The 26702-nt window shown below is 43.7% G+C and overlaps 1 protein-coding gene across 1 annotated transcript; it reads left to right on the top strand.

The window, feature by feature from the left end:
- The first annotated feature begins 3865 nt into the window (after nt 1-3865).
- Nucleotides 3866-26702, top strand: LOC133386098 (uncharacterized). Its single transcript, XM_061629714.1, has 6 exons — nt 3866-3935; nt 5240-5515; nt 9017-9271; nt 13243-13380; nt 24611-24730; nt 26226-26702. Exons 1-6 carry the CDS (start codon nt 3866-3868, stop codon nt 26393-26395), a joined length of 1029 nt encoding a protein of 342 aa, XP_061485698.1. The 3' UTR covers nt 26396-26702.

Here is a 26702-nt window from a genome sequence, read left to right as displayed (position 1 = left end):
AACATGAATGAATGAGGGCAAAGTATGCATGTGCCAGTTCTAAAATCAATGAGAAATTCTCCATGCAAAATCAGACAACAGAGTAGAATGTGAGAGACAGCCCACACCCAATAATGAAATCTACTCATTCTCTTTTTCTCACTTTCAGTCTCAAAGGAATTGATAACATTGTTGTTTCACTTCTCATGCTGGAATCCACTCAAATATGACTTCTGGGTTCTGGCTGGCCACCAGTAGTGTAGTAGCAAATTCGGAAGTGCAGGGTACCTTCATGATAGTCACAGCCATGCCCCCTCACAGCCACACCCCCTTCTAAGATTATACAACCTTCTTAAATTATAGAATAATCTGTCCAGGCTTGAATACTGCTTTCTGCTTCTCTGTCACTGTCACCATTTGACTGTCCTTTCTCACTGTCAGAGATACTGCTTGAATTATTGAATGCAGTGTCTCCACATTTATCTCCTTCTGCTACCAAACTGCTTGATGATGTAGATAGGATGCTGTCATCAGGATTCACTGTCTCTTTGTTCTGCAGTTGCAGCATTTTCACTTTCCACACCTTATCTTGGCTTTTTGAAGTACGATCTAATAAGGGTTTGCTTTTTCCCTGCTCCAAGCAGCTGGGTTTCCCACATTGCTGCCAATGTAGCATCACTTGGGGGCATTTGGGGAAATTAAAGTCACAACTCCCAGCCACCTAGAGTTGTTTGGATCCTTGCTGCTACTTGCCATCACTGCTTGGTAAGCCCACCCTCCTGACTAGAGGCTTTCCCTTGCACCACCACTCACTCTGAGTCCCTGTCTCAAGGTTCTGGGCCTGATTCCTCTGAGAACAGATTCCAGGAAAATGTCAAACTGGAGGGAGTGTTGGGATGAGGCAATCCTGGAAAGGGGCAAATATGTTGACTCATAATGATGTCAGGTGATTGACAGGAGTGTTGTCCCACCCTCTGTCAAGGTTGGCCCCCAGGGTGGGGCCAGAAAAGATCTGGCCTCTGGACCTAAAAAGGTTCCCCACCCCAGATGTAGAGGGATGGGATAGTCTGTGGGAGGAAATTATTAAGGGAACAGGCATGTCTAGAACCAGGGCAGAGAAAGGGAGAGGGTTGGTGCCAACTTAGCATCTTACTTGCAACATAAATAAAATGGATATTGAGCATCTGGAAATGGCCAGGAAAAAATGGTAACCTAAATATGTTGTTTCTGAAAAAGAGTGAGCACTGGTCTTCCCCTCATTCATCTGTTTTCTTCCAGAATTATTCTTGGATGCCATATAGAGTCTTAAGTTCCCATTTGATTGCTTGTACTTAGGATGGGGTGGGGGAAGCAGCCCATTAACATATAGGTTGCAGTTGCCTGGTACTAGTTCCAAAAAAATAAAGGGCAAGTGCACCCATGGGTGACTTTCTAATTGCAAATCTCTTTTTTTCTCTCTCCACTGGCCTGCAGATGTCTGGAGATTCAGCTCATTGCCTTTCTCACAGAAGGCTATTTTTGTCACATCTTAGATCACAGTGAAGTTTTTTTCTCTCTGTCTGTGTGTGTGTGGTAGAGGCAAAATAGTTATCCTGACCTTCAGACAGTCCTATAGACTTCAGAGACAAAGTTTGGTAGCTTTGGGGGCAATTCTTGTAAGAGCACTTTTGGGAGTGGGTGGGAACACACACACACACACGCAGACACACTTGCATTGTAAGTGTGTATTACCCATTACTCTGACTCTCTCAACTGAGGCATATGTGCCATATCTAAAGCATCAGGGAAGAATTCACAAGGACTTTAGCCATGGGAAAATTTTGCACAGTGACATGAACGCTACAACTACTGTACTACTGCTACCTCTACTGTGTTAAATTTATTTACATAGTAGTAGAAAAATAGTATACTATTTTTAGCTTTTCTGAATTGACTAAAGACCTAGCTCATTCAGATGTGAATACTTTTACTATGATGTGAAATTTAGATGTGAAAACTTTTACTATAGTGGGCATACTGTAATACAGAAGTAATGCAATCCCTACTAAGATGACCTGCAGCATAAGCAAAAGAGAAGAAATGTGATCACAAAAGGCTGGATAATGATGCCACTAGGATTGGGGAGGAAAGTCCTAATTTCAGCAACAAAGATGTGTTTTACTAGGTTCAGGAAAACATGTGCAAAGAGAAAGGTGAGTTTGAAGGAGAAGGGTTTGCAAACAACAGAGCAGCTTTGGAGACAAAGATGGGTGGCATAATGTAAAGAAAAAAGGCCGAAACAGAGTACATAGTGCAATCGGTGCAAACAGGTGATTTTAAATGACTGTACATCCTGTGCTGTCCAGTGCAATGTTAACTAATTCATCTGATGACATGTAAATTGTGTTGGATTTAGCAACCCTGTTGTTTCCGGGGGGGGGGAACCTGTGGCCCTCCGAATGGTGGTGGACTACAATTCCTATAATCACTGGTCATTGGCCATGTTGGCTTGGATCAAATTGAGTTGGAGTCCAATAACATCTGGAAGGCTACAGGTTCCCTGCCCCTGATTTAACCCTTCAGTTCCTTTTCGGTTTTTTGTCCAAATGTATTTTTCATGCTATTCCTGCAGTGGTTTGAAAAACAAAGGTGGTTTCTTTATTTTAATAAAGTTATAATCTAAGAGGAGGAGGAGGAGGACAGAAATATGCACAAAGAAGAGACGGAGAAAGGAGAAGTACTAATTAGATTACATGATACACACAATTTTGTACCTGTCATCTGCTACAATAATATCTATTCTGTGGACTCTCTGAATAGAGACCATGCTACTTCTGTAGGGCAGCATGCCTAGCACAGCAGAGCTGCATACTGTTAAATGCGTGTAATTTTTCTAGCAGCAGCATGCAACCAAATACAACCCAGGAGTGGCTTTTCATATCATCTTGTTCAATTTGCCTAAGCTTAATTGTGGCTGGATAATATTCTTAATCAGAAAGAGGACCTCATTCATTTAAGGCTTGTGCTAGTGGTTCTGGTCCTAAAAGTACAGAATTCTTTGAGCTATCATTGAGACTCAAAAGCATTCAGAGTGATTTTATAACAAGCATGTATATTTTATACTGTAAATTTATTCTGCAGATTTTGTTCCCAAGTCTCTTAAACTGATTGCATCTAACCTGTTTGATTGTTTTCAGTAGGTTGCATCTAACTATGTCATACTCAGTGAAAACCCATTGAAATCAATGGATTCCTCTTTGTGGGCCTCCTCTGAATATGACATAGTTATTACTGCCTCCATCTCCTGAAGAGACCTGGCTCTTCAGGCAGGCTTTTGGGGTGGGTTAGGTTTTTATTGTTATGGTTTTAAATGTTAACGTTTTAATGTATTGTTTTTATCTTGTACGTCGCCCAGAGTGGCTGGACATCCAGCCAGATGGGCGACTAATAAATTTATTATTATTATTATTATTATTATTATTATTATTGGGATTGGAGCTTTTATGTTTTTTGCACTCCTGTGTTTGTATCATTGAATGAAGGGTTTCAGTGAATAGGAAAATGTGACATAACAGGATTTGCTGGGGATTCTTCCTAGTTCTGTCTTGTTGGCTCTGGTGGTCTTGCTTAAACCACTATTTCATCTCTCCTCCTGAATCATATTTTTACACACCCCACTTCCTGCATTCAGGGCCATAGAAATAGATCATCAAGGTGATGTGCCTACATTGTGAAGTCAGTCAACCAAGCACCCTTCTGCTCTATTTTGAATCTACATTAGTCTTGTATCCCTCCAGTATTCGTTCTTCTTTTCTTTTTTTTATTTCTGCTTCTGACATCATTTCCTGAGTAGTACATTGGTTTAACAGCAAAGCCAGATCTTCTTCTCAGCACACAATACAAGAAGATGTTTAAAATGGATTTCCGTTTTTCTTTTCTTTTGCCATGCATGCTGGTGATTCTGACCATTATTGATGGTAAGTGGGCATTTTCTTTATAAAATTGGCATTGCTTTGCCTAGATGAGCAGAAGTTGTCCTCCTTGTTCAGATTTCACCCCCCCTTCTCTTTCAAAGGTGTCTAGTCTCCAAGACTCAGGGAAATATTGGTGTCGTAACTGCCAAAGCATGAAAAAGGGACAGTCAGTCCAAAGTAAGACAGATTTTCTTATAAACTAATTGTAGCCATGTCCCTTGGTGTACTGCATTTGTAAATGCAAGAGAAATAAGAGGTTGTCAGACTTTGCATGCAGTATAGCAGTCGACAACATGATTCCAGGATTCTTTTCTTGTCTCTTTATGTGACCTTGAGCAATTAATTTAGAATACTAGACAAAAAGATCCCCAAATCATTTAGATGCCCAAGTCCCATGTACATAGGCTTTCAATTTTAAGTTCTTTTGAAAATGGTACTTCAAGACCTTTTCTATATCCATTCATGATCTCCGTTCATTTTGCGGACTTTGAATTGTAGTAAGGGGGTGTTAGCTAGTTTGAATTTATCCAGGTTTGCAAACACTGCTCAGATTTCCTTTCCTTTATTTTAAAAAAAACCAAAGTAGGTGGAAATGATTTCTATTATTTTATTATATACAGTGTTATCAGTACAAATCTGTGAACTATATAAAGTTACTGAACTCTTTTTGCTTTTTGAGACCAATGAATCAGCTAATCAACAAATTCACACACACACACACACAGTATAGGTGACAGTTTAAAGCCAAATACAACATTATTCAACTCCGCAAAACAACTGACAAATTACATACTTTCTTTTTTCAATATGTTAAATGTTTTATCTGAATTAGCTACGTTTAGGTCATTTGACTTATTTGCAACAATGGATCAGCAAGTATCCTTCTGAAGGCCCAGCTAAATCATAAATTAAGGCTTTCAGCCTTAGTAATGAACTGGGTTTTTAGGTGAACCCCCCCCCAACGTTCACTCAGATAAAATGTAGCTATGAACTCAGAGGAGAAAAGGGAAGATGCGACTTCTCAGATCTTTTCTTGAATTCAGAAACAGAAGGATTTCTCATCTTTTTCTGGTAGGGATCAGTGTTACCTCTTTGGTCAGACTTAATACCACCCCTTCCTACGCAATGCAGCCGTCTCTTGATATGCCTTTCACTATGCCAAGACATTCCCCTCTTTTGCCAGTACGAAGGCTGATGTGTATAATATTCACAGTGCAATAATGACTGTGGTTTCATTATTTTTTATTTAAAAGCATTTGTAAGCCACTTCATATATTTTTTAAAAAAATATTTTATTACTGTTGCAGGCAGGGCTTGTACTGACATAATCCGGATTGTTGGAGACATTGGCGGGAATATTTCTTTCTCTTTGGAAAGTCAACATCTAAGCAACATCTCAGTAACAAAAGAGATGAACTGTTCTCACTCGGTGGATTTAAACGTGGACTGTTGCAATGATTGTGATAAACGGATGTGCTTGAGGAATGGATTCCTGGAGATGATGAATTTATCAGAAAATGATGACGGGAAATATACAATTGCTCTTGGAAATGACAGCAAAACTTTCTCACTTGAAGTATGTGGTAAGTAGGGATGGGGAAGAAATTTGATTTGGCTTGCATTTAAAAGTGAACTTTCCTAATTTGCAATTTCTGAAACAAAATGTGAACTGAAACACAGTTGTATTTTGAAATTTGCACTACTCCTAGTTTTGCAATGCTGTTCTCCAATCAAGTAAGGAGGTACAAAAGAGCATATACTAAAGTATGTATAAAAATTTCACATAGTTAAAATAACATACAAAAATGCTTTATATTCAAGAAAAATGCTTTGCTAAACTGTGTATGTGGGAAAATTGCATTCACATATGTATATATTAGGAAAAAATGCATTAAAATGCCAGTGAATTTTCATGTGGACCTTTATAAAAAACATTCTCAAATTGATTTGGAAATGTGGAGAACTGAATGTGGAAAAACGAGAGAAACTGAAATTGACAGATTTTTCCATCCGTGATGGTAAATATCCTTATTTTGGAATCAACAATGGCAAAACGGAAGAGCTTGATTAATTGCTGGTTCTGTTTCACATGCACTGTGACCTTAAGCATGCTTATTCAGAAATAGTACACACACACAGGCTATTATCCACAAACAAGTGGATTTGAATTTAAGCTTAAACCCAGTGATCTTCAGCAGAGCCTATGGGAACCCTTTGGCCCACCAGATGTTGTTGGACTCCAGCTCACATCTATCCCAGTCAGAGCCGATGTGATGAAGTGGTCAGAGTGTTTGACAGGACCAGGTTTTGAATTCCCACTCAGCCATGAAGCTCACTGGGTGACCTTTGGGCCAGTCACTGCCTCTCAGCCTAACCTACATTACAGGGTTTTTGTGGGGATTAAATGAGGAGCGGGAGAATGAAGTATGTCACCTTGAGCTCTTTGGAGGAAAGATGGGATATAAATGCAATAAATAAATAGATAAAATCCCAACCAGCATGGCCAGTGGTCTGGGATAATGGGAGTTGTAGTCCAGCAACATCTGGAGGGCCACAGGTTCTCCACTCCTGGCCTAATGAATAAAGGCCTCTTGCACTCAGCTGGCATTCAAAACCATTACCATTGTCTCACAAATACTGCATGTGGTCCACAGGTCTGCTGAATGCTTAGATATGACTATGTCAAGCTGCAATTTGACACAACAGCACAGATGTTCCTGATACGAACTGCATTGTGGTATGCCAAACTGTCATTTGCACTTGTTGCAAACATTTCAAATTATTCATTTCACCATGTGCCAACACAATCTGGGCTGAAATATAACAACAGGCCATTACGTACAGGGTTGCCCTCCATCTTCTTTAATCCAAGTACTCTCGAGATTCTCAGCATTGTATGGACAGAGGCCTTTAACAGCTTCACAGTGGGTAAAAAAACAATAAAGCTTTCCCTGGCATAGAGCTACAGTAAACCAAAGGCTCTTTCCAATACTAAAGTAACATGCTACAGCTACAGTCTTACACAATCTTACAGTAAGCTTCCACTTGAACTCAGTAGGACCTACTCCTGAGCACTTCTGCATAGGATTGGGCTGTCGGGTAACTGATTTGTCAGTTTGGGTACTTAAAATGAGATGTGAAGACGTTTCCATCCATAATTCAAGCTTGAGGTCACAGGCAATGTAGTGCATTTCAAAAATAAAAACATTACACGTGTTTATCTCAGAACTGAGGCCTTCCAACTTCACAGGAGAAATAGCACACTTCCAAAATACCTTCTCAATAGGGACTGAATGGATCAATGGGAGTGGAGGTTTTAATTCAAAGATGTGGGTTGGTACGCAATAGTCAATGGAGGGAGCTAATTCATTCTTGTTACTGTAGTGAAACAAAACAGCGGCTCTCCATGCACTCAGATCAGTTTGTAAAACCATAAGAAAGGGGCTTTATATAAAGGTAGGAAATTATGGTTCAAGTGTCTAAGAACATTGCTCTTAAGTGCCACCCAAAGGCAAAACAGCAGAACTGCAACAGAATGCAGTGGTGCTTTGGGTACACGTCTAATCGGGATTTAAATAGTAAAGATGCACCTTGCCAGAGAGAGAGAGAGGAGGCACCAATTTCCCCATTACCCCAAATACATGCTTGAATTGTGTTCCCATGTATGGGAACATTTTTCCCAGGAATATTCCTCCAATAAGCTTCTAGGTGGGACTGAAAATGAATACAGCATTTTAAATAGTAACCGGATATGCAAGGAACTTGAATAGTGACTCCAGATATTCCATATATTTGCTCTGATACAAAGACAGATCACTCACTGGGACAAGTTTGGTGCAGCTAATCTCAGTACACTTGATTTCAACAAGACACAAGATGTCTACCTTTCTTTGGACTGGAGCCACTGTGAGCCAACTTCACACAACCCTTAGCAGGCAGTGCCTCCCCTATGTGTGGGGGACACTTCTCCCCGCTACTGGGTGGGGGAGGGGGTAGAGCATTATGTCAATACAGTTTAGTCAAGATACACAGTACTTGCATATTGAAAAGGGTGGGGTAGAATGGGAGACAGTCCTAGTCATGCTCCACAGCAAGTGATTTTCTCCTTCCCTCATGAATCTGTGAGATGCTATATCCTGGAGCTCCCATCTGTTGGAATGGAGTGATGTTTGCTCCTGGGTGTTTATCTGGAGTCCTGATAATTGCTGGGTTATAAACAAGGAATTGTTAGCACTGCACTCAGGTTCCTTGTGTGTTCTGGAGACAGGCTGTTTTGTGCAAAGTGCCGTTTCCGTTACTAGTTCCCTCTTGTGAGCTCTAACTGTGCATGACACGGGCCCCAGAGCAGACAGTCATCTGAGTTATGGTCTCCATGTGCAGGGTTTATATTCTGGTCATAGTGAGCTGTAATTGAGCCCTGGTCATCACGGCAGGGTTGTCTGATGCCAAAGTGGCTATCTTCCCCCCCTCAACCCTGAAGTCAACAGAGGGAGAAAATTGTGTCAGTTCTGGAAACAGTGTAAACGTGCACTGTCAACAGGGTCATGGCCATGGATTGAAGTGGAAAAATAAATTGGCATCAGTATGCTCCTCCTCTGCGCTGTCTTGTCCACAACTCCACCCAGTTTTAGCCATTTGGCCAGCATATCTGGGCAGTTCTGTTGGCATCTTTTTCTTGAAAGGGCCATATCTTGTGTTCCACTATCATCGTAGGGCTTCTGCTGAAAACAATAGCTCCTCAGCTGGCAAATCTTTTAATTACCCACCCCAGTTGCTCTGAAAATCAATATGCAGTCCATGCAATTTGCTCTCCTAGATTTCGGCAGTCCAAATTTTTAAAAGATGGTACAACTTTTGTACAGAAGAAAGTTTCTTTACAAGGACCATAAGGAGTTTTCATTTTCTCAGGAAGCGAATAGCAGAAAAAATACATAAGAATCCACTGTGTGTTATATGGAGTCAAAATCTGTGATGGAGGTGGTGGGAATTAAATGACACATCTGAAGGGTGCAGGTGACAATTCCCATTGTTCTGTCATATTAACACTTTCCCCCCTGTTTGGTTGTTGCCATTCCACTGGCTAGAGCTGCCTCTAGCTATTCATATTCATTGTCTATCTGATGGAAGAGCAAATCTGTCCTGTGAAGTAGATGGCCAATCCAATGACAGTATTTACTGGACTCTGAATGGGAGAAGCATAAATGAGGCTGATGTTTGTAAGAAGGAAGGTGGCAAGAGGATTATTTTGGAAAAAGGGGCACATGGAAAGCTGGTTTGCCATAGACGAAACACTTGTAGCAGCTCCTCCATTGAGCTGTCATGCAGTGATGGGAATGATGGTAAGCTATATTTTACCTTCTTCATCTTCTTATGGGAGTTCAAAGTGTTTGAATTTATATATCTGCAGATCTGTCTCTCTGTTTCTCTGAACCTGCCAACACAAAACCATTTTTCCCAATTCAGGAAATCATCTTTCTTTCTCCTCTCACTTTTATAGTGTATCTTTGCTGATCTTTCATATCGTGTATTTTATCACTGGTGAGATTATTGCTCTAAAACAGCTTTCCCCCCTCCCAACATGGTGCCCTCCAGATGTCGCAAGACACTTCCTCCCATCATCCCCGACCATTAGCCATGCTGGCTGGGGCTGATGGAAACTGGCATCTGACAAGATCTGGAGGTCACCACGCTGGGAAATGGTGCTTTAGAGAACAATTAAAACAATGTCAAAGAATACCCCTATCCTTTTTCTCATCCAAATTTATCTTTTCCCTTCGGATTGTCTCTGCTAATGTTTAGTGTTTATGTTTAAGCAGACACTGTCAAATAGTAGAAGTGGTAGAGGAATGCCCTTAGCCATAGATGGAAAAAGTGGTTTTGTATATACTTCCAGAGGAAGTGATGTAACTCCAGCTGACATACAAAAGTGTAGCCTTCCCAGCCTGGTGCCTTCCAGGTGCTTCCTACATCCGTCCTAGCCAGCTTAGCCAATGGTCACGGATGATGGTAGTTGTAGTCAAAAACATCTGGAAAGCACTCGGTTGGGGAAGGCTACTTTACAGCACTAGTGAGTAGCATGATCATCAGTGGTTGATGATCAGAGGTACTCCATTTTAAGAGTTTACTCTAAATGTTGGGATTTAACACTGACACACCAGCCCCCCTTTTACAATCCTACTTTACCAAGCTCAAAACATTCTACTATGCACAGTTCCTATGAATTTCATCCTTTTCACCTGAGCTGAGATTAGCCCCGGCTGCTCCAGTCTCTGCATCTGTGTTTGGTTCCCTTAGTCCTGGTCTCGATCTGAGAAAAGAGGGTCAGGTTGGATGCAACAATTTCTTGGGTTTGATGTTACCCACAAATTCTTGAATAGACCCCTACAGTTGCTGACATACTCCAGCCCCTTGAAACAGCATATCTTAAAACATACCTGAATATGTCATGCAACATACTAAAACCGATTGTTATCCCTTACCTCTAGCTCTCTGAACCATGAGTTTTTCTCAACCTAGAGAAACAATAATATGATAATCTTTCTAGTACTAGGATTATTAACTGATTACATTGGCCCCAACTTGTAATTCACAAATATTAGCAGCTTCCAGTAAAATCTTCTTCACCTGGCCTCATTCATAGTTAGAAACTGTGTAAATCATTCATCATTTGGACAATGTATTTTACTTTTTAATGTCTATGTCCTGGAATAAGCAAACAAAGAATTAAATTTCTTAACTGTATATTACCCCCTGAATGTTTTGAATGGAATGCAGTCAAGGAGTTGCTCACAGACTGCTAACCGCAAGCAGTCGTGCATGGCTTTGATATTTATGTTGCAGTAACTGTGCTGTCCCCTCAGTCACAGAGAACGATTTCTACTCTTTCAGACCTTTGCAAGCCTGGAAAGAGCAGAATAGGTTTCTGTGCATCTCATCTGTGTTACTACCAGGGACATTATTAAGAGATGTCTAAGGGGAAATAGGCCTGAGAGCCAGCGTGGTGTAGTGGTTAAGGTGTTGGACTATGACTTGGGAGACCAGGGTTCGAATCCCCATACAGCCATGAAGGTCACTGGGTGACCTTGGGCCAGTCACTGCCTCTCAGCCTCAGAGGAAGGCAATGGGTAAACCCCCTCTGAATACTGCTTACCATGAAAACCCTATTCATAGGGTCGCCATAAGTCGGAATCAACTTGAAGGCAGTCCATTTTCAAGGGGAAATAAGCTCTGTGAGGAGAGCCACACCCGGGCTCTCCTGCCCCTTCCCCCTTAAACTTGAGTTTTTTAACAGTTAAAGGGGGGCAATCAAGGCAGGCAAAAGCCATTTTGCTGCAAGAGGTGGAACAGCAAATGGCAGTATGATCCCTCCGCCCCAGTCACAGTGCATAATATCCAAGGCCATCCAAAGTATTCTGGCACCTGAGAATAACACATAGTTAAATGCTGTAATTTGTCCCCACAAGAAGTAGTGATGGCCAGCCACCAACTTGGATGGCTTTAAAGGAGGTTTAGACAAATTCATGGGGGATAAAGCTATCAATAGCTACTAGCCACAATGGCTGTGTTCCATCGCCACTGTTGGAGGCAATATGCCTCTGAATGCCAGTTTTGGAAATCATGAGTGGGGAGATCCTTCTTTTAGACTTCCCATAGGCATCTGGTTGGCCGCTATGAGAACAGGATGCTGGACTAGATGGCCATTGGCCTGATCCAGCAGGCCCTTCTTATGTTCTAAGAAAATCCCCAAAGCAGCTCTCTGCCTCTCTGGCAGTAGAAAAATACAATGACAACAAAATAAATAAGACCCCAAATCTACAGACTAATGGTAGGGTTGGCTCCATTGCCAATAGATTGCAGGTGGGGTGGAGCAGCCAATCTACATGCAGAGTATTTTATTTATTTATTTATTTATTTATTATTTGATTTCTATCCTGCCCTTCCTCCCAGCAGGAGTCCAGGGCAGTAGTGGGTCCAAATCCTCAAAATAAGTTCTAGAGATGTTTTGGCTAAAAAAAAAAGGGGGGGGTTAAAAATACTTTAATAAATAAAATATGAAGATGAAAAACCACTTCAAAGTTGTAGGGACTAAAATATAAAATGTAACACTAAATAACATTCATTAGATTGTAAGATGGATTCTTAGGTGTTGATGGAATATTTCCAGGCAAGTGATTTTTTTGAAAGTCTGATCTAAGTAAAGTGTTAGGTGGAGTGCTTTTGTAAATCATGCTCTTTTGTAAGTATAAGAAATGAAGTAGGAAAAGGATCAAAGGGTAGCTTATCATTCCTGTCTAAACAAAACAACCAACTGAGCAATAGACACAGGTGTGAAATGTTTATAGACTGAAGTAAGCTTCAAGCACTGACAATGTGTAAATCAGTTGATTTAGTAAAAGGTATCTCACTTCAGCTCTTGATTTTTAAAAAAACAATGCCAACAAACTTTCAAAAAGAATAGGTAACAGTGTCAGTACACTAGGGACCCTGCTAATCCACAGTGCAGCAATATCTTTATTAGGACCAGAGACCCTTCAAATTCTTCCTGAATGACAAATCCTCATCCAAACAGATGTTGGTGCTAGTTTAACCACTCCACTACATTCTGCTGCATTGTTATCTGTTACATAGATTTTGCTTAACTTCCTTATACTAATTTTGTTTCCTTCCATTGGCTTTAGGGCTAATTGAAACATGACTATAAATCTGTCTTTGCATTGGTGCCAGCGGGGGATGCCAATGGGGGATTTACTAACAACGCAAGTAGCTTCAGAGGATGGATTTTTCTCAGTACTATAAGCTGGAGAGGAAAGAATTAGGTTGCTTCTAGACAATCTGCTTTTTTTAGTCTTTATCCAGATTCGCTTGCAGAGAGGCTGGATGATGCCAACTATTTATTGAACATTCATTCTGATTAGTTTGCGGGGAGGTTAGACAATGTTATATCAAACAAGTGTTATCCCATATTTTCCAGTGCATCTCCCCACTGCTTTATTGCAAAAAATCTAATCTTTTGAAGACACTGGTTTGCTGTGCAAGACTGCCGTATCAATTTTAGTTGTATAACCTGAATTTCCTAGTATGCTATGGAATCCCACACCAAAACAGTGACAGTCTGGAAGTGCCCTTCTCCATGTCTGCTGGGATTCAGATAATTTTATGTCCCCCCCCACTGGATGCTATTTGCATTTAAAAAAAAAAAGCTGCATGTTATATGCGAAGACATAATTAACAACTTGGTTGACCCTTAGTTCTGTCTTTAGGCTTCTCCTGTTTTTTTGCTGCTTATAAACAAGTTGTTTCTTTCAACCAGGGGATCTGCTGCAGCACCCTCTCTTCCTGTACATTCTGGCAGCATGCGGAGGGGGTGCTCTCCTGCTGGCCATTATTGCTTCACTGATCACATGCTGCTGCATGAAAAGCAAGCATCATTTCACTCCAGTGCCTGTGGGTGAGTAACATGTCTTCCCCTTCCCCTCGTTTTGTGTGGTGTGAAGAAATTTGACTTTGCTGTCCTGTGCTATTAATCAGAGCTTGGAAAAGTTACTTTTTTGAACTACAACTCCCATCAGCCCCAGCCAGCATGGCCACTGGATTGAGCTGATGGAAGTTGTTCAAAAAAGTAACTTTTCCAAGCTCTGCTGTTAATATGGACTGTTTAATGGAATGTTGTGCATAATATGGGAGTGATGTTTTTACCTGTTTGTTCATTGGGGATTATAGGGTTAACTTGCCCAAATAACCTGGTCTGGCTGATCACATGACCCGGCCTGGAGGCGCAACAGTCAATGCAGTGTAACTGCCATTGCATACATGAGGAAAGTCATATCCTGATCTGGACCATTCATGATTTCCTGTGACCTACTGAGGTGGGGCATATGACTGACAAGAACAGTATTGATCAAGGAATAGCCATCCTGGAGTTTTTTAGTCCAAGGTGGGACTCCTGAGATAATAAGCCTCAAGTTCAGACCAACATGGATCTCACCATGATAAGGAAAAGTTTGGGAAGCCTAGGAGATATGCAAAAACCAAGAGGAAAGGCTGCTGCTCCAGAGTAAGAATCCTACTGGTGGCATTCAAGAGGCAGCTGGACAACCACCTGTCACGTGTGCTTTAAGTTGGATTCCTGCATTGAGCCTTATAGGCCCTTCCAACTACGATTCTATGATTCTACTGAAACCCTAGTGAGTTTAGTGACTGTTCAGACCAGGGCAAGTGGATTGTGTATAACCAATTTTAATCTGTTTTTGCTCCAAAAGGATATTCTGAGTTTCTGTAATTTTGGGGCATTGCATTTCTTTCTCTATTACTTTTGCTTGGCTTAAATGTCACATTTTTCCTGCCTTAGTGAACTCTTCATTTGTTCATAAATCTGGTGTGGACTCTTTATTTTCACCACCCACGCCTGAAGCCATTATACTGGGCTATCTCAAGAAGCTTCAAGAAGGAAGGTTTTTATCATCATTATTAGGCTGATTATTAAGAAGCAACCTGATAATCAAATAACCTTCCCTTGTTTGGTGGCAGCAAGATCTTAAAGGAGGGGAAGGGTTTGGCAGAGCATAGGGGTATACTCTGTGTTGTGGCCAGATCTCCCTTCCCCAAGTGGCCATGGACCCAGAGAGGCTGGGTATGGCTGTGACACATGGTGTTTTGCGGAACAAACCTATTTCATGTTTACTCAGAAATAAATCTTATTATGTTCAATAGCATTTACTCCCATGTAAGCAATGTATATGGTTGTAGCCTCAGTCACACTCTTTCTTTTATTACTATAGAAGAATCTATAATTGTAGTTGTTTACACTCTGTGACAAAAGCAGAAATTCTACTGATAGGCAAATGTTGCAACCAGTCAGAAAAAGTTCTCATCTGTACTTGCCATGGTCTCTTTGACCTCATCCTAGCCTGCCTTTCAGATTTTACATTTTAATGCATTTTTACATTTTACAAAGGCATTTTTCTCATAAAATTCCATCGCTCTTCACATTTTAGGGATCCCGGGTCATTTAACTAATTTCATCCATATCCCCAGCCTATTCATTAGGTATGCAGCTCCTTCAGCACATGTACCATGTGATCTGACTTCCAAATTTCTCATCAGGCCTACCTGATCTTTCTTCAAATCCCTTCACCTGACTCTTTGTGCTCCTCTTAACACAGGCTTTTGCAACTAGAAATGGTGTCATAATATCCCATGGAACAGAAGGGATTCAGAGGCTTCATTGATAAGGGGCTTTGCCTCCAGCCATGACAAAGCATGATGATGGTCATCATGTTGACATCAACATGCCACATTTTTGCAGGAGGCCTCTGTGCAGGATGAAGCCTCTAGAAAGCACTTGATTCTGGCATCACCGGAACAAGGGACATTTATATCAGAAACTGTTCTTGAAGTCTTTGGTTTGTTGAAGTTCACTAGAATACACATGGAAAATCTGGACCTGCTTATCTTATTCCAAAGGAGCAGCTGGAGATCTTGTGCTTCTTTAACTAGAGATTATAGAAGTTGGCATTAACTGGATGTAATCACTGTCACATTTTGCATTCTTGCAGTTTTCTTCTCCTCTTTGCCTATATTTCTTATTCTCTTAGCCATCATTTCTTTAGACTCATCCTCATAAATCTAATCAATGGTTTAGCTACATGTGAACAAGGCCAATGACTGACTCATCAACCCTAAACATTTGCACTGGTGTATATGCCTGCAATTATGGTATATGGTCTAGCTAGCCTTAGACAGTAGTGTAGTGGCAAATTCAGAAGTGCAAGGTGCCTTCATGATATTCGCACCACACCTTCTCACAGCCATGCCCCCAAGGTTAAATATCTTCTGTAATTACAGAATTACAGAATAATAATAATATAAAATTTTATTTGTTAGTCGCCTATCTGTCCGAGCTAACAGACACTCTAGGTGATGTACAATAATACAAAATACAATATACAAATCAATATACAAACAACAAGCCACAATAATCAATTAATCTAAAACCATCCTTCAATTAATACATCATAAAACTAGTCCACCCCAGAAATCCCATAGGCCTGCCTGAATAGCCAGGTCTTTGACGCTCGGTGAAAACCCATCAGGGAGGAGGCATGTCGAAGGTCAAAAGGAAGCGAGTTCCAGAGGGTGGGGGCCACAATCGAAAATGCCCTCTCTCTGGTCCGCACCAGCCTAGCTGTTTTAACCGGTGGGACTGAGAGAAGGTCTTGTGAGGTTGATCTTGTCTGGCGGCATGATTGGTGATACTGGAGGCGTTCCTTCAGATAAACTGGGCCGAAACCGTATAGGGTTTTAAAGGTCAACACCAACACCTTGAATTGGGCCCGGTAAACAACTGGTAACCAGTGTAGGTCTACCAACACTGGGGTGATATGATCCCGGCGACGGCTCTGCTTTATCAAGTGTGCCGCCGCATTCTGTACCAGCTGCAATTTCCGGACCGTTTTCAAGGGTAACCCCACGTAGAGCGCATTACAGTAGTCTAAGCGAGAGGTGACCAGGGCATGTATCACTCGTGGGAGCAGATGTACAGGAAGGTAGGGTTGCAGCCTCTGTATCAGATGTAATTGATACCAAGCTGCCCGGCTCACTGCTGAGACCTGAGCCCCCATGGACAGCTGGGAGTCGAGAATGACGCCCTAGGCTGCGGACCTGGTCCTTCAGGGGTAATCTCACCCCATTAAGCACCAAGTCAAAATCTCCCAACCTTCTCTTATCACCCACAAGCAACACCTCAGTCTTGTCGGGGTTTAGCTTCAGCCTATTCTCTCCCATCCATCCACTTACGGACTCCAGGCACTTGGACAAGGTATTCACAGCCAACTCTGGTGAGGACTTAAATGAGAGATAGAGCTGAGTGTCATCCGCATATTGGTGACACTGCAGCCCAAAACTCCTGATGATAGCTCCCAGCGGTTTCACGTAGATGTTGAATAGCATGGGGGAGAGGATAGAAACCTGTGGCACTCCACAATTGAGAGGCCAAGGGTCTGAAACCTCATCCCCCAATGCCACCCGTTGATGCCTATCGGAGAGATAGGAACGGAACCACCGTAAAACAGTGCCCCCTATTCCTAATCCCTCCAGGCAGTTTAAAAGGATACCATGGTCGACGGTATCGAAAGCCGCTGAGAGATCCAGGAGGACAAGGAATGTGTATTCTCCCCTATCCAACGCCCTCCTCATATCATCCACCAGAGCGACCAAGGCTGTTTCAGTTCCATGTCCAGTCCTGAAGCCCGATTGGAAAGGATCTAAATAATCTGCTTCATCCAAGTGTGTCTGTAACTGTTTAGCCACCACTCGCTCAATCACCTTCCCCGAGAATGGTAAATTAGAGACTGGGCGAAAGTTATTCAACTCTTGAGGATCCAAGGAGGACTTTTTCAAGATGGGCTTTATCACTGCCTCCTTGAGGGCTGATGGCATTGCACCCTCTTCCAAGGACGCATTTACCACTGCCTTGATCCCTTCGCCCAGTCTCTCTTTGCAGCTCATAATGAGCCACGAAGGGCAAGGATCAAGCAAACAAGTGGTTGGGTTCACAGTAGAGAGCACCTTGTCCACTTCCTCAGAGGGAAGAGGCTGAAACCGATCCCAGCAGACCGGAATGCAACTGGCCGACTCTGGCCCACTGCCTGTATCCACGGCGTACGGAATCATGTTCTTCAGGCGCTCGATTTTATCGGCAAAGTGTTTAGCAAATGTGTCACAGGAGGCTTTGGAATGCTCCATGGGTTCCTGAGCAACTGGACCAACCAGGCTTCGGACCACTTGGAACAACCTCCTGGGACAACACTCTGCTGATGCAATAGAGGCAGCAAAGAATTGCCTCTTTGCTGCCTTTGTTGCCACCTGGTAGGCCGCTATTGCCGCTCTAACCAGTGTCCGATCGTCTTCGGCACAAGATTTCCACCACTGGCGTTCTAGTCGTCTCACCTCCTGTCTCAGACCCCGCAACCGTGGTGTATACCAGGGTGCTGTCTGAGCTCTATTCAGGGGGAGAGGACATTTCAGAGCCACCCGGTCTATTGCCCTAGTGATCTCCCTGTTCCACCCCACCACCAGGGTATCGACCAGGTGTCCTTCAGTCAGCTCCAAATCACCCAGTGCATTCAGGAATCCCTTAGGCTCCATCAGGCGTCTGGGGCGGACCATCCTAATAGGTCCTTGTCCCCTGCGGAGGGTGTGCGGCATTGAGAGGTCCATATTCACCAGGTAGTGATCTGACCATGGCACGGGGTTGGAAGAGACAGCCCCCATTTTCAGAGCACTTTCCTCCCCTCCCGAGACAAACACAAGGTCAATAGCATGACCGGCTACATGGGTGGGCCCTGTATTATTTATTTATTTATTATTTATTTAGTTGCATTTCTAAACCGCCCTATAGCTAGCAGCTCCCAGGGCGGTGTACAACATGATAAAACCACAATATTTAAAATACAGCAAGTGTGTATTGCGCAGACAATATAAACATTATATAAACAAAGTGAAAGAAAACTAAAAAAATAAGATTAAAAGCTTAAATACTTTAAAATGCCTGGGTGAAGAGGTGGGTTTTTACCTGGCGCCGAAAAGATGACAGAGAAGGCGCCAGGCGTATCTCATCTGGGAGGGCATTCCATAATTCGGGGGCCACCACCGAAAAGGCCCTAGATCTTGTTACTGTTCTCCGGGCCTCTGTATGGGTTGGGACCCGGAGAAGGGCCTTAGACGTCGAGCGGAGTGAATGGGTAGGAACATAGCGGGAGAGGCGTTCCATCAGATATTGCGGTCCAGTGCCGTTAAGGGCTTTATAGGTAAGGACCAACACTTTGAATCTGGCCCAGAAACATATTGGAAGCCAGTGCAGTTGGGCCAGAATAGGTGTTATGTGGTCGAATTTCTTCGTCCCAGTAAGAACTCTGGCCGCAGCATTCTGCACTAGCTGAAGTTTCCGAATCGTTTTCAAAGGTACATAGAGAGCATTACAGTAATCCAATCTAGAGGTTACCAGACCGTGAATAACTGAGGCTAGGTTCTCCCTGTCCAGATGGGGTCGTAGTTGGGCTACCAGCCGAAGCTGGTAGAACGCATTTCGTGCCACCGAGGCTACCTGGGCCTCAAGTGACAGAAGCGGATCTAATAAGATCCCCAAACTACGGACCTGTTCCTTTAGGGGGAGTGTAACCCCATCTAGGACAGATCTGACATCAACCATCTGAGCAGAGGGCCCCCCAACCAGCAGCATCTCAGTCTTGTCAGGATTGAGCTTCAGTTTGTTTGCTCTCATCCAGTCCATTATCGCGGCCAGGCAGCGGTTCAGTACAGCAACAGCCTCACCTGAAGAAGATGAAAAGGAGAAATAGAGCTGCGTATCATCAGCATATTGCTGGAAACGCGCTCCATAACTCCTGATGACCTCACCCAGCGGCTTCATATAGATATTAAAAAGCATGGGGGACAGAACTGAGCCCTGCGGGACCCCATACTGGAGCACCCAGGGACTCGAGTAGTGTTCCCCAAGCATCACCTTCTGGAGACGATTCTCAAGATAGGAGCACAGCCACCGCCAAGCAGTGCCTCCAACTCCTAACTCCGCGAGTCGCCCCAGAAGGATACTATGGTCGATGGTATCAAAAGCCGCTGAGAGATCAAGGAGAACCAACAGAGTTACACTCCCTCTGTCTTTCTCCCGACAGAGGTCATCATACAGGGCGACCAAGGCTGTTTCTGTACCAAACCCCGGCCGAAAGCTGGATTGAAATGGATCCAGATAATCAGTTTCATCCAAGAGGGCCTGGAGTTGGCGAGCGACCACGCGCTCTAGAACCTTGCCCAGAAATGGAACATTTGCTACCGGCCTATAGTTGTTAAAGTTATCAGGGTCCAAGGAGGACTTTTTAAGGAGCGGTCGCACTACCGCCTATTTCAGGCAAGGTGGGACCACTCCCTCTCGTAACGAGGCATTAATTACCTCCTTGGCCCAGCCGGCCGTTCCATTTCTGCTAGCTTTTATTAGCCACGAGGGGCAAGGGTCCAGAGCGGAAGTAGTTGCCCGTATCTGTCCAAGCACCTTGTCCACATCCTCGAGCTGTACCAACTGAAACTCATCCAATAAAACAGGACAAGACTGTGTTCTGGACACCTCATTAGATTCAACTGTTACAATATTGGAGTCAAGGTCCCGACGGATGTTTATGATCTTGTCTTGGAAGTGCCTCGCAAACTCATTACAGCGGGCTATTGATGGTAATATTGCGTCCGGAGAACCAGAGTGTAAAAGTCTCTGGACAACCTTATAAAGTTCCGCTGGGCGGTTACAAGATGACTGAATGGAGGTAGTGAAGTATTGCTTCTTCGCCATCCTCACCGCCTTCACATAGCGTTTCGTGGAGGCCTTCACAAGTGCATAATTACAGCCGTCGGGAGTTCATCTCCATTTACCCTCCAACCGTCTCCTTTCTTGCTTCATCACTCTTAGCTCCTCGGTAAACCAAGGGGCCAATTGAGCTCTGCAATGGAGAGGGCGCACCGGGGCGATTGTGTCAACTGCCCGGGTCATTTCCATATTCCACAGAGTGACCAGGGTTTCGACAGGATCGTCAGTTTTATAAGCCGGAAAATCCCCCAGAGCCCTCTGAAATCCTTCAGGATTCATTAGTCTCCGGGGACGGACCATCTTAATTGGTCCTCCACCCTTGCAGAGGGGAGAAGACGATGTGAGTCTAAATCTCAAGAGGCGATGATCTGTCCATGACAAAGGAATAGATGTAAGATTCCTCACTCCCAGATCACCTTCCCCCATTCCAGTGGCAAAAATCAAGTCTAGAGTATGTCCTGACACATGCGTCGGGCCAGCAACAAATTGAGACAGTCCCATGGCTGTCATGGAGGTCATGAAGTCCTGAGCCGCTCCAGAGGCGGCCTCGGCATGAATGTTGAGATCCCCCAATACCAGAAGTTTGGGAGATCGCAACACCAAGTCCGAGACCACCTCTGTCAGCTCAGTTAGGGAAGCTGTTGGGCAGCAGGGTGGACGGTACACCAACAGTATTCCCAGTCTGTCTCGCTGGCCCAGCGTAATGTGCAGACACTCCAGGCCATTAGCCACTTGGATGGGGTGCCTAACAAGAGAGATGGAACGTCTATAGACCACAGCAATTCCCCCTTCCCGACTCTCGGATCTACCCAGATGCTGAACTGAATACCCGGGTGGGCACAACTGGGAGAGATTAATACCTCCCAGATCGCTCACCCAGGTTTCGGTAATGCATGCCAGATCGGCCGCCTCATCCATGATTAAATCATAGATGAGGGGGGTTTTATTATTTACCGATCTGGCATTAAAGAGCAGCAACTGGAGATCCGAGAGTTGGCTGGTAGAACTACCAGCAATCCTGTGGATGTGAGGAGGACCGGAACACGGCACAGCCACCAGTTGTCTGGGCCGAGTTCCCCTTAACTGGCAAGTCCTCCTCACAGCACCATACCTCCCATTACCCGTCACTGCGCTGATTGGGGCCCCCTCTGGTCCTCCCTCCCAACACCCTATCCTCTCCCCCAGGCACATAATAAAAATAAAATAAATAAAAAAACTCATACTCCATACACAATCACACACTCATTCATACAACCATTCATACACCCAAATAGCACAAATAGCACAGCAACAACAGCAGGGTCCCAATAGCCACGAATCGCAACAGTGGCAGCTGTAACGTCAGGGGCTCAGAAGCGATGAGCAGCAGCAGCAGCAGCAGCAAAGCAGCAGCAAAGCAGCAGCAAAGCAGGCAGATGGCTCTCCCTCCCTGGGCGGTGATGGTCCTCTTCCCTTGCAGGCTCTAGATCTCCCAAGCCCCCTCAGCCAGCCGGCTTATATATCCCCTCCAGAGAAGGGACAGGTGGAACAGTATCAGGCACAGCTGGCTGAGTACCTGGAGCCTGGTCCTGCAAGGTGCCCACGTGCAGAGCAGGAGCCCAAGAAGGAGAGAGCAGAGATGTTATCCAGCAGCAGAGATGTTATCAGGTGCAGTTCCCAAGAAGTCATGGTTTCAATGAAATCCCGAGGGGCTCCCGTGAGAACAGTCTCGGCATGCATGTTGAAGTCCCCCAAAACCAATAGGTTGGGGGAGAGCAACCGCACATCCGAGACCACCTCGAGCACCTCGGTCAGGGAGTCTGCTGTGCAGCGGGGTGGGCGGTACACAAGCAGAATTCCTGAACTGCCCTTTGGGCCCAACCTCCAGTACATACAATCAACACACTTGGTCTCGTGGAGAGGGGGTCTGGTGAAAACCAAGGACCTCCGATAGATAACTGCCACTCCCACTCCCTGCCTACCAATCCTTGGCTGCTGTGCGTATTGGAAACCGGCTGGACACATGGCCTCAAGTATGGGAGCTGAGGCCTCATCCAGCCAGGTCACCGTAATACACACCAGGTCTGCATTCTCATCCCGGATGATATCATGGATGAGTGATGTTTTCTGGACTTCAGACCTGGCATTACACAACAGCAGACGAAGGTTGGATGGAGTCCTGCATCCCCCAGTTATCTTCTGGTTGTGAACAGGCCCGGAACAGGGGATGGATATAACGCATCTATCCCTTGTTCCCCTAAATTGGCGTGGCCTGCCACCCGCACTCCAGGATCTGCCGCCTAGCCTTATAATATCATGGCTCCCCACCGTTCCCACAACATTCCCCTCTGGTCTACACATGTCCCCCTCCCTGTCTGCTGATCAGGCAGGCCCCCACCCCCAATAAAATAAATAAATTGCCCGTGTCTCTCCTGCTCCACAAAGTGGGGTTGGCTCGCCTGCAGTCCAAAATAAAACTGATATATGCATAGGTGCCCCACTTTCAGTCTCTCTCTCTGAGGGCTAAAAATGGCTAGAAAACATTTTGATTTTAAGAATTCTGAAATAAAGGCAAGTGTGAGATTAGGATTTAGGAAACCAGGGTACTTTGCCATGAATCTCACTTCTCCCCTTAGGAGCCAATCATCATGAAAGGGAATGTGTATGTTAGCTACTGAGAAGAATCTTCTCAGTGGCTAACATACACATTCCCTTTCATGCTGATTAGCTCCTAAGAATCTTCTCAGTGACTGACTCACCTTCTTTCACTCTGATTGGCTCCAGTCAGCCTGAAAGGATAAGGAGGCATGTTGTTAGCCAAGTGAGAAGACTTTTCTCAGTGGCAACACACTCCCTTTTCATGCTGATTTGTTCATACATAGGGACCCTGCTCCCAAAAAAATAAGGAGTCTATGAACCCCCCACGACAGTGGACGACTACATCCCTGGCCTTAGGAATGGGCTGTGAATGATTCTCCCCATCCCCCAAGGTTTAACTGCAAGGTGGTATAATGCAAGGGTAATGGGGAGCACACTATGCTTGTGTTTGGAAGTCTTATTCTCCAAATTGGCTTTGAGATGTATTATACTTCACTAGGCTGAATGTTCAAAAGTAATCTGCAACATACATTAGGCATTCCTGAGTCCATTCACATTATTAATGAAGCCATGATAAGAAAAAAGATAACCTGGAAAATAGGAAGTGTTATGAGTTCAGTTTCATAGTTTTTTGAGTGTTTAGATTTATCTTCAATTGTTGTCATGTGCCTTCAAGTCACTTACAACTTATGGCGACCCTATGAATCAGTGACCTCCAAGAGCATCTGTCGTGAACCACCCTGTTCAGATCTTCTAAGTTCAGCCCTGCGGCTTCCTTTATGGAATCAATCCATCTCTTGTTTGGTCTTCCTCTTTTTCTACTCCCTTCTGTTTTTTCCAGTATTATTGTTTTTTCTAGTGAGCCATGTCTTCTCATTATGTGTCCACAGTATGATAACCTCAGTTTCACCATTTTAGCTTCTAGTGATAGTTCTGGTTTAATTTGTTCTAACACCCAGTTATTTGTCTTTTTTGCAGTCCATGGTATGCACAGAGCTCTCCTCCAACACCACATTTCAAATGAGTTGTTTTCCTCTTATCCACTTTTTTCCTTGTCCAACTTTCACATCCATACATAGAGATCGGAAATACCATGGTCTGAATGATCCTGACTTTAGTGTTCAGTGATACATCTTTGTATTTGAGGACCTTTTCTAGTTCTTTCATACCTGCCCTCCCCAGTCCTAGCCTTCTTCTGATTTCTTGACTATGGTCTCCATTTTGGTTAAGGACTGTGCCAAAGTACTGATCATCCTTGACAAGTTCAATGTCCTCATTGTCAACTTTAAAGTTACATAAATCTTCAGTTGTCATTACTTTAGTCTTCTTGACATTCAGCTGTAGTTTTGCTTTTGTGCTTTCCTCTTTTTACCAGAAAGATTTTTATGTATAGAAAAGTGGGGATTCGGTGGTCTTCCAGATGTTGCTGAGCCTCAGCAACACAACAGCCTCAGCCAGTATGGCCAATGGTCAGGGATGATGGAAGATGTAGTCCAGCAACTTCTAGAGGTTACAGCCTCTGGTATAAACCAGGATATCTGTTATTTTGCTCTATAAGGCACCACATGCTTTGAAGAGATTATCTATGCAATTGTTTATGGATTCCCCCCCCATCTGCCTTGGGTGTTTTATGGAGAGACAGAGTGCAGTCTAAACTCTGTCTCAATCACATTAGGGAGGGAAGGATACACATGGTTTGCCCCTTTCAGGTTTTCATTATGCTTTCCAACAGAAGATGAGAAGGATGAGGGAATAACTCTATCCGCCATTTCCAGTGAAGGACCAAAGAGTCCCCCTAATGGAGACCACTGTGAAACTACAGATACACTTGTTGGCAGCACCATCAATCTTGGTAGGTACAGTACTGCCATTGTTGTTATCAAAGAGCAAAGATGTGTAAAACCAAAAGTGTTTGTATAGTTCAGGGAAGGGGAGCCTGTGGCCCTGCAAATGTTGCTGGACTCCAACTCCCATCATCAGACCCCGCATGACCAATAGTCCAAGGTTGATGGGAGCTGAAGTCCAACTACACTTGGAAGATCACAGCTTTCCATCCCTGGAGTAGTTCCTTCTAAAAGCAAGGGTGTTACTTCTTCTTCTTCCTCTTCTGACACTCCATTTTAACATGGAGAAAAGAGGTGATAGCCATGGAAGTGCTCCTCACTTTTCAGGATCCTTTGAGTGGGTACAATTTATTTATTTATTTATTTGATATATATCCCACCCTTCCTCCCAGCAAGAGCCCAGGGTGGTGGTAATTTATGTGTTACATGTGCCATAAAGAAGCCATATGAAACAGTTGTATACCAGTAGAGTAACATGTAGAGCAGCACATCACATGGACTGATTGCATTGTATAGAGTTTTCTCACCACCATTGCTCATGGACATTAATGGTTTAATGAAATCTCTCTAACCAATCCATGCACAGAGCTGAAGCTAACATGTTTTAATATTAGCTTTGCCTATAGCATTGAGAGGACCTTTTGGCAGTGGCTCTGCATTTGTGAAACTCTGTTCCAACAATGATTAGACAGGTACCATCTCTTGAAGCCGTTAAGCAGGCTCTGAAAACCTAGTTGTACATTGCAGTTTTTTTCATAATGATAAGACCATGAGAAGAGCCTGCTGGATCAGGCCAATGGCTCATCTAGTCCAGTATCCTGTTCTCAAAATGGCCAACCAGTTGCCCATGGGAAGCCTGCAAGCAAGACCTCAGCACAAGAGCACTCTCCTCTCCTGCAGGTTTCCAGCTGCTGGTATTTGGAAGCATCCTGCCTCCAACTATGGAGTCAGAGGATAGCCATCATGGCTAGTAGCCATTGATAGCTTTTAAAAAATTGAGCTGGTGAAGTTTTGTGGGGCTGTCTTATTGTGATTGCATTATAATGTTAAGGTTAAACTGGGGCTGAATGCTGTTTTAATGTATTTGTAGACCATTTACCTAGGTATATTGCTTTAGTGTTATTGTTTCAAATGATGTGGTAAGAGTACTGTTGCACTCAGGTCCTGCTTTCAAGCTTCCCATGGGGATCTGGCTGGCCACTGTGAGATCAGGATGTTGGGCTAGATGGACCATTGGCCTGATCCAGCATGGTTGTTCTTATGTTCTTATGTGTTTTATATATTATTGTTATATATTTGCTTGGCCTGTGTACACCATGTGCTGCCTTGTGAGGAGGTTTCTGTTTGAAAGGTGGGATCTAAATCTATAAAAGAAAAACTTAAAAGAAAAAACATTGAAAGGTAAGTCAAGATGAAGGCCTGGTTGAAGATTTTAGCAAAGATTGAGATATGAGACTGTGTAATGAATTTTATAGTGCTTTCTAACTTTTCCTCTCCTTAAAGGACCTGAGACCTGCGAGATGGATCCAAATCCTACAGTGGAGCCTGAGCTGGAATTTGAGCCCAAAACAGAGGACAAAGATGGAACAGGGACTGAGTTTCAAGAAATCATGGTTGACAGCGCTGCCCTGGAGACTATGGACGATTGTTTCCCTGATCCTATTGATAATTGATCAGATGTGCTCCCCTTAACCCATCCTGCAGTCTAGAGAATCAGTGCCTCTTCATTCCAAGCTACTATCTCCATAATAATATTGTCCTTTGTAAATCACCCACCTACAGATAGCCAAACTTACAAAGCCACCAAAAAATAGTCCTCATGAGCCAATGTATTGCTCCTGCTCCAAACAGCAATTAGATTTAGAATTAAATATGACAATTCTACATGTAAGACTATCTTCAAATGTTCTGAATAATTTCTCTGGTTTCTATGACAATTTCCAGTCTTCTCAAACTGCTGAGATTCTTGGTTCCATCCAG

This window comes from Rhineura floridana, chromosome 5, assembly GCF_030035675.1.
Source record: "Rhineura floridana isolate rRhiFlo1 chromosome 5, rRhiFlo1.hap2, whole genome shotgun sequence".
NCBI classification, from domain to species: Eukaryota; Metazoa; Chordata; class Lepidosauria; order Squamata; family Rhineuridae; genus Rhineura; species Rhineura floridana.
This window is presented reverse-complemented; position numbering and strand designations above follow the sequence as displayed.